We start from the raw sequence: 8,995 nt of genomic DNA on the forward strand, positions 1-8,995 counted from the left end.
CACTCTCTCTCCTAACCGCCGCCCCTCCCTCTTTTTTTCCTAGGGTTGCGTTCTTAGTTCGGGGAACAACGAAGATTACTCCTTCAGTGTGGTAACCTCCTAAACCGGTGATACGGAGCCAAGATTAATTATTTCCGCTGCTATTCAACGAATCTGCACTACAAGAGATAAACCTAAATCTATTGATTTATTTATTAATAGATCCAGGTTCATTACCCGTTAAAATTTGGCTTCTCCATTAAAGCGTTCATAATTTTTAAACATTTTGCTTAGAATAAAAACAATTTATTAATGTTTTTAATTCAAATAATACAATTTAAGATCTTAAAGCATAAGACTTTATAAAAACATAAAATTATAGTATTTATTGATGTAATTTAAAGTTAAGAATGTAGGAGGACTAGTGAGTTGATAATTAAAATGTGGGTAGTGAAAATTGAAAGAAATAAAAAGAAGAAGCAAAAGAGCCCTTATTCCAAGAAAAAAAGAGGGCTGCATGTGGCATGATGGACCAAATAAGTGGGATTTCCTATGATAACGCATGAGGTCGCTCATAGAGTATCGAATTTCAAAAAATCAAATTAATAAATTTTATAAAAATTAACCAATTAAAACTATATATATATATATAATCTAAAATAAAAATTAATATTCCACCATTTTCAGTTTTGGGGAGTTGCTTCTCTCTCTCTCTCTTACACAATCACTTGAAATTTCATAAGCATAAGCAAGCTGATTTCCACCTGAATCATCACCAAAAATTCTTCAAATCCAAACATCATTTCATCCCCTTCAGATCACAGCAACAACTAAAGTGAGCATTCATTCTTTCCATCTCTTTTTCTTTTTTCTAATCATTCTTTTCTCCTCACTTTTCATTTTCTTTCAAACTTTTCAGTTTCCTTCTCACTCCCATTCCATTTTTTTTTTCCATTTTTGGTCTCCAACCGGACTTGTTTAGTTTTTCCTTTGTTTTATTTTTGGGCTTCGCTTTTTTCCTTTTTGTTTTCACTTCAAATTGCACAAATTTTCATTTGCTTACATCTAAAGCTTCGATTTCTCTATTTTGAATTTCATGCAGAGTTTCATTCCTCTTGATTAATTGTCTTAGGTCCCGGAAATGATGTGTCTGGTGTGAATTTCTCTTTGAACGGGTTTGGGTTTTAATGATTTTTGTTATTGGAGGCTATAGCTTTGGTCTTTTGCATTTGCATGTCACGGATTATAACTTCTCCTCTGTTATTTTTTCTTTACCCCGATGTCTGTGCAGTGCAATGAATGACGCATTTTCTTAATCCCCTTGTTCGCTTCTTTGAGGGTATTCTGATTCAAATGGGTTTGTTTGCCTGATTTGTTATTAGGGGTTATGTTTAATTGCTTTTATCTCTATACTATGTAAATGGTTTGTGCATTTAGGTGTATCGTTTTCTGCCATCTAGGGTTTTGATTATTTTCTCCTCCACGTTCAAGCGTTCTGTTGTGTGGAATATATATATATATATATATATATATATATATATAGTTGCTTTATGTGGAATTTTGAGCAGCTTAGTTTTAAAGATTTCTGCTTGTTGATGTTCCTGATTGGGGTTTCTTGAAAATAATAATCGTTTAAATCCTGATTTTTTGTTTGTTTGCTTGTTTCCTTTTCCTTTTCAGACTGTAGATATAGGTTTTCTTTTGATTATGGTGGAGTGCTCCCATAGAGTGATCATGTTTTGTTAAATCAATTATATGAACTCCAAGGAGAATAAATGATCATTTGTTTCTGTAAATCTGATGGGTTGTTTTCAGCTTCCTCACTAGGACTGAGTATGAAGATTGGTTTCATACAGTTTTAAGAAGAAAAAAAGAGAGACTACAGATGTGCTGTTGTTCCAAGGGTTTCTATGTTTAGATTAGAATGAGTATTTCATTTGAAGCTTGTTGAATGGGGATTCAGACAATGGGATCACAAGGTGATGGTAGTAATAATGGCAAGCAAGCTCAGTTACAGTTGTTGGCACGGCAGAACTCTATTTATAGTCTAACTTTAGATGAAGTTGAAAATCAGCTGGGGGATCTTGGGAAACCGTTAAGCAGCATGAACCTTGACGAACTTCTGAAGAATGTATGGACAGCTGAAGCTAACCAGTCCGTGGGTTTGGAAGTTGAGGGCACACAATTAGCCAACCAAACTGCTCTGCAACGTCAGGCAAGTCTGTCGTTAACTAGTGCTCTCAGCAAGAAGACAGTAGATGAAGTTTGGAGAGACATTCAACAAAGTAAAAGTAATGGGGAAAAGAAGTCTAGGGAAAGGCAGCCTACATTGGGAGAGATGACTTTGGAAGATTTCTTGGTTAAAGCCGGGGTGGTTGCTGAAGCATCCGTGGAAAAAAAAGATAGTGGTGCTGTTGTTGGGGTTGATACAAACATAGGATCGCAGTTCCCTCAACAAGGTCAGTGGATGCAATACCCACATCCACAGTTTCAGCATCCTCAACAGAGCATGATGGGGGTATATGTGCCAGCTCAACCCATGCCACAGCCTCTTCACATGGGGGCTGGCCCAGTGATGGATGTTCCATACCCTGAGAACCAGTTAGCCTTGCCTTCACCTTTAATGGGAGCATTATCTGATGTACAGACACCTGCAAGGAAAAGAGGCGCACCGGAGGATATGATTGAGAAGACTGTTGAAAGAAGGCAGAAGAGAATGATAAAAAACAGAGAATCTGCTGCTCGTTCACGAGCGCGGAAGCAGGTTGTGCTATATTAATTATCCCCTATATTTTTTTTCCCTTTATTCTTTATTGTTATTATTATCATTTTCGATTTCTTGTTTCTTTATTGCTTCATGATCACAAAACATATGTCAAACAGGCTTACACAAATGAGCTTGAGAACAAAGTGTCTCGGTTGGAAGAGGAAAATGAGAGGCTGAAAAAACGGAAGGTAAGATATTTTCTTTTCCATCTTTCAGATATTAATTTAGTTCATCTTCCTTTTGGGAAACATGTGATGAATTCTGTGCTTGCATTTTTTGTTTTCTTTCTTATTCTTCCCATGGATTTTGAGGAGGATATCTTCATTTGAGTTAATGAACTCTCTTGGAAACAAATAGTTTTAATTGAGCAATGGAATTTTCATCTAAAATTATCTAGCTTCATAGTAGCTTTTGTGGGGTTAATTGGAATCCTTGAATCATTGTTGAGTACCTTGAACACAAGGTTGGTTCTGAAGATATCTTTTCTTAGTTCAATTTAGAAGGGAACTTGAAGAATGCTAATTTCTGCACGAATTCTAACAAGTTCCTCTAAAGTCATAAATTGATTCTAGCCTTTTTATAAAGGTATGAGATAGTTCGAAAGATTTCTTTTCTCAGTTATATTTGGGAGGAAAGCTAAATAGGAATGTTAATTTCTACATAAACTTAATAATCTCTATTGTCACTGTCAATGATTGTAGAGTGCGATGAAGTAGATGGATATCTTGACGATTTCATTTCCCAAGACTTACATTAGGGAATTTGTTTCTGCTTAAATTCTAATGACTCCCTCTATTGAGATGGTTGAGTCTAATTAGACAAGAAATTCGCTTTGCCTTTTCAAGGTTTCAAGCTCGCTCAAGATTCAATAATTTATAGGAAAAATAAGTGGTAAGTTTTTTAAATAGAAGTAAGAATGAGACTTTGAGTCAAATAGGAAGTTTAAGTTTTCCAGTTTTTCTAATCCTGTACTGAATAGGAATTGCAATAGAATAGTTCAGCAACCTAATCAAATGGAAACTGAAACTGTCTCTGAGTTTGGAAACGAGTTTCATATTTTTCATAATTACAGAAACGTTTCATATCAGTTTCCAGGAAGTTCCGTTACCCACCACATCTCCAAGAAACGCTGGAAAACTGCTCAAGCGTTTCTGTGCATCACAGCTCCAAACTGTTAATCTTTCTTATTTTCCGAAGGAATGCCTCATTGATGTTGCCTTGCCTTGCCTGGGCGACTAGGTGAGTGCCTTTGGAATTAACATCACCAAATGGAATAATAGATGGATCCCACCTGTCACTCATGGCTATCTTTCTGATTCAAGATGAAATGCCATCTTTACCGAAAGGTGTATAGAATTTGAACCCTATAACACGTTTCACTTTCTATTGTATGTCTCTATTCCTTCTATCCTCTCTTTTCATCGTCCCTCTCCACTTTGCTTCTAAACTTATCTCTATTTCAAGTCACCATTTTAGTGTGGTTATGACAAAAGGCAACAAAATAAATAAACCATCTAGCACCTAAAATAGTTGGAATAATGGATGAACCCATATGTCAATATAAGGTAACATTTATATGTGGTCCTCAAACTTATTATGTTTTCACTTTTGTTTTGTCCTTTGAACTTCATTTTATTACATAAAAACATTCAAATACAATAAAATTATAACAGAAGAGTACCTTCTACCGTAACCCTTTTTAAACCGATGATGTGGTGATTAACAGTTAGTTTAACCTAATTGGGCCTATGCAAGCCAAATCTACTTATTTTCTGATTAAACTGAAATGTAATATTTATCCTTGGAAAGAATATAGAGTTCCATCTCTCAAAATTTCCTCTCCATCTTTGTCAATTTCTATTCCTTATACTTTCTCCATTGTCTCTCCGTGCTGCTTTGAAGTCATCATTGTTGTGTAGTTAAGAGGAAATGCACTTTTTTTGTTTCAATTCTGATAAGTTATAAGTATTTAATGTGAAAGGAATAAAGATGCTTTTATTACCCCAATGAAAGATCTCACTATCTAGTATCTAGTCCTTTGAACAAAGCAGGAAGCATAACTTAATAACTTTGAAGAAGGCGGCGCATTCACAAAGTATATGGTGCAGCCATATTTTATGGCGTATGAGAATTTTCGGGAAGAAATGTCGGTGGTGATTTACTCTTAAGACAGCTTTTTAAGTGCTTGAAGGTAGTACAATACCCAATCTTCTTAGCATATCCAATCATCATCCTTGAACTTTGGTCCACCCTGAAATACGCTAGGAGGAAACTGGAAAGTTGAAAAGGGTTAACTTGCATTTAAACTTTGACGAGATTTATTTATGGATAAGATTAATAGGCAACTTTGGTACATATTGAGTTCATTTTTAAGAATAAATGAAGGACTAATTATGACATCTCTAACATGTACTGTAGTGGTTACCCGACCATGAAGTTAAAAGCACCATTTTGGCACATATTGTGCTTGTAGCTCTTATGTGTCACTGATCAATATTTATTAAGATGTCAAGCCAACAATTCAGCAAGGAATGGGTTTTTGATTTTTGTGAAATCTAATTGAAGTTCAATGGTATTCTTTTACTTGAACTGGAATTTTTTGACTGTAATGAAACTTAACTTAAAGTTTGTTGACATTCAATACTTTTAATTCCTGAATAAGCAGTAGTTGCATTCATATAGTTAAGACATTGGACATATGTGCTAATTTATAAGAAGAATGTTTAATGTGATTTGCAGCTTTTGAGTCAAAGAATTTGCTAGGATTTGCTAATGATCTATGCAAGTGAAGAAATAGTTTGTATTTCACATGTTGATTTACGTGTATTCATAGATAAAAATGGCTGATTTTTTCTGAACTTCTATAGGTTTTGAAAATGCCACAAAAACATGATTATTATCACAAAAGCACTCTTATCAGATATCTCTATTTCAATTTAGAAAATAGAGTATGATGATAAGCCAATGAAATTAGTGGATTCGTGTGTTTTTTCTTAAGGCTTAATACCTCAGCCACCTCCTGAACTTGTCCCATTTTGTCACTTAGCCCCCTTTACTTAGTGGCCAACTTATCAGCCACCTCAACTCAACAAATGTAACACTTTGTGCCCCTTTATATGCCTACATGGTATGGATTAGCCCCCTCAACTCATCTTGTGCATCCTATTAGCCCCCTCAATTCACCAAATGTAACACTTGATGCCCCTTAGGTTTTTATGTCTCTTCAAAGCAATGAAGGAAGGGTTCACATCAGGATGAGGTGTATTGGGAGGTGTACTCAAGGCCATGTAGGCACAAAAGGGGCCATATGTATGACATTTGTTGAGTTGAGGGGCTGATGGGTTGGCCACTAAGTAGAGGGGGCTAAGTGACAAGATGGGATAAGTTGAGGGAGTGGTGGAGGTATTAAGCCTTTGTTTTAATGATTAGTATTTTTTAATCTACTTGATTCGTTTCAAAGATACATCAGTGCAATTGTACTTGTGTAGATGTCCATGTGGCATTTTTGTCTTGTTGATGACCGAATTCTGGTTGAAATGGCTTTTGTTTTTCAATGAAATCAAAGTTGGGGGGTTTCATAAGAATCATAACACAAATTGATTTTTTATGTAACTTTCGGAACTTGTTGGAAAATTCAAGAATAATCAGGGGTATTTTACCCAGACACATACTACACCTAAGAAAGGTGAAAATAATACAGCTTACTCATAACACCCTTAAGCTGGAGCATAGGTGTCAATCATGCACTAAATTTTATGTAATTAACCCGATTCCTAGCTTAGGCCTTAGGAAACATATCAATCTCCTATTTTGACATGCTTGAGGGAAATCAACTCTTCTAGATTTTTATGAACAAAATTGACAATCTATTTTTGTATTTTGTTCTCTCATGAAACACGATAAAAAGAAATTTGAGTAGTTGGTTGATTATCACACCATAAGTTCATAGGTTGTATCTGTTTAACTCCAATCTGATATTAAATCTTTTAGCCACATCAAATCACAAGTCACATACGTCATAACCTAATATTCATATTCTGCACTTGGTTGGGTTACAACACTATTATGCTATTGTGGAACATCTATCTGTAGGAGCACCTAGTTGATTAGCTTCAGAAATCCCTATATGTTACAGTGACCAGGATTTTTGTAGGGAATCCCATAACCTAGAGCTCTTTTGAGGTACTTCAATATGTGATTTACAGCAGCACATTTTAAGGTTGTAAGAGATTGCATAATAATTTGACTGACCACACTCAGTGGGAAGGCAATGCATGGATGAGTTATTATGAGGTAGTTTCTTTTGTCAATTATCCTTGCGACATCCTGAATCAATGAATACGTATCCAGCTTTCGTCTTGAGTTTCACATTTTGTAACATAAACACGGTGTGGTTTGGCTTCAATTATCCTTCTCTCTTTCTCCACAATAAGTCTAGGACATACTTTGAGTGGGACAGAAAGATGCCATTATTGCTCCGAGAGACTTCAATCCTCAGAGAAATATTTTAACTGTCATGGGTTTTTGGACTGAAACTTTGAAGTCAAAAAAATATTCATCATACCAATACAAACGTTATGACAGCCAGGATGCTTGTTGTTTATATACAACAGTTAGAGAGGAGAAATAGGCAACTTCCTAAAAATTTGTTCCTAAATTAAGGATATACAGTTTCACTTAATTAGGAATCGCCTCAGGTACGAGAATTATGCAAAGTAGCCTAATTCTACAGTCCCCCATAAGCTGAGCTGGTGAGTAGAGATTGAATTCATAGCTTGGAGGTAATGCGTTACAAAATGATCATTCAGTCCTACTAAGGCATTCTCTTTCCCTGGATAGGAACATAGGGAATGCATGTAATCCACTGTCCATTTTGAATTCATTGATGAATATGGTACTGATTTTAATGTGCTTCATTCAATTGTGCTTTATCATAATATAAGCTTATTGATCCATCCCATTTACTCTTTAAATCTTCAAGAATGATTTTCTGCATATCAACTTGCAAATTCCTTGTTCCACAGCTGTAAATTCAGCCACATTTTGTTTTTTGCTCCCCCATGTCAGAATATTTTTGCTTAGGAATGTAAATTAACCTGAAAATTTAAACCTATCCATTGGTGACTTTCTATTATCTTCATCAGTCTATGGCTTGAGAGCAAAGTTGACATTTTCTCTTGCAAAAACATTTCTTTCCCAGGACTAGATTTCTAATACTCCCGAGTATCGATTATGCAGCCTGTAGATTTTTCTCCCGGATCGTGCATTAACTGGTTTATTGGAATGGTGAAATGAACTATATCAATCCTGTACATTTTTTATTTTTTGGATTTATTTTGGAATGTTGTATATTTATAGTAGAATATTAAGTAGGTTGAAGATGAGAAGCTATGAGATATTAAAATTGAGAACCATCTCAGGAGCAATAATTCATACGTAACCTGCTGTAATTCATTTTGTAGGAGCTTGAGAATATGTTGCCAAGTATCCCCATCCCTGAACCGAAATATCAGCTCCGCAGAACAACATCAGCACCATTCTAATGCCTGGAAGTGGAAGAGGAAGTTTTGTAGATGTAACTTATATTCTGGCTTGTTCTTTCTTTTTTTTTTTTTTTTTTTTTTAGTTTACTTAAAAGAGAAAAAGGGATTACTACGATGAGCTTTGAAAGTGGCGGTCTGGCAGGCATCTACAGTCTTTGATGGGGTTTTTCTTGTATCTACTCTAACTCTGAACTAGTTTTCATATGATGACTTCTTGTAATTTCACTTTTGGATGTCTTTTAAAATTTGTCCAAAATGTGTAGTTTTCAGTTTTTCAACACATGCTTGGTATGTACAGGTTCATTCGAACTCAGTTTCAGTTTCTTATCTCAAACCTTTGGAGTTTCCTCCACGTGAATCTGGGTCTTTCATCATAATTTTTGTGCATTTACACTACTAAAGTTTAAGAATTTCACAAACGCATAATAGCATTAAATATGTGTATTCTATAATTGAGCCTTTTTTAGGCTTAATGCATCAGTAGTTCCTGAATTTGGTTTAAAAAACTGATTGATTAGATTCGGATTTGATGCTTTTAACAAAAGCTAATCCACTTTTTATCCCTTAATGTAAGTCGGTCTCAGTCTGGTTCTTTGCTTTGTTCACTCGGAGTTCCGTCTTTCTGAAATTGATATTTGAATTTATAAAATGTCTTATTATTTGGTTAAATTTACCTATCAACCATCTGAATTTTTTTAAGTGATTT

The 8,995-nt window shown here is 35.1% G+C and overlaps 1 protein-coding gene across 2 annotated transcripts; it reads left to right on the top strand.

The window, feature by feature from the left end:
- The first annotated feature begins 665 nt into the window (after positions 1–665).
- On the top strand, positions 666–8,567 carry LOC136226428 (ABSCISIC ACID-INSENSITIVE 5-like protein 2). Of its 2 annotated transcripts, none has more exons than XM_066014902.1 (4): positions 666–814; positions 1,660–2,743; positions 2,863–2,934; positions 8,209–8,567. In XM_066014902.1, the coding sequence occupies exons 2-4, from the start codon at positions 1,931–1,933 to the stop codon at positions 8,287–8,289; spliced, it is 966 nt and encodes a 321-aa protein (XP_065870974.1). In that variant the 5' UTR covers positions 666–814; positions 1,660–1,930; the 3' UTR covers positions 8,290–8,567. The 2 variants fall into 2 exon arrangements, with proteins under 2 accessions (XP_065870974.1, XP_065870975.1); XM_066014903.1 differs by having other exon boundaries at positions 1,795–2,743.
- The last annotated feature ends 428 nt before the right edge of the window (positions 8,568–8,995 follow it).

Source organism: Euphorbia lathyris, chromosome 4, assembly GCF_963576675.1.
Source record: "Euphorbia lathyris chromosome 4, ddEupLath1.1, whole genome shotgun sequence".
NCBI classification, from domain to species: Eukaryota; Viridiplantae; Streptophyta; class Magnoliopsida; order Malpighiales; family Euphorbiaceae; genus Euphorbia; species Euphorbia lathyris.

Excerpts from the sequence above, each read along its gene's own strand:
- LOC136226428 (XM_066014902.1), top strand. The coding sequence starts at position 1,931 with ATGGGGATTCAGACAATGGGATCACAAGGTGATGGTAGTAATAATGGC. Across the intron at positions 2,744-2,862 it reads GTTCACGAGCGCGGAAGCAG|GCTTACACAAATGAGCTTGA; the intron begins GTTGTGCTATAT and ends TATGTCAAACAG. Across the intron at positions 2,935-8,208 it reads AGAGGCTGAAAAAACGGAAG|GAGCTTGAGAATATGTTGCC; the intron begins GTAAGATATTTT and ends TTCATTTTGTAG.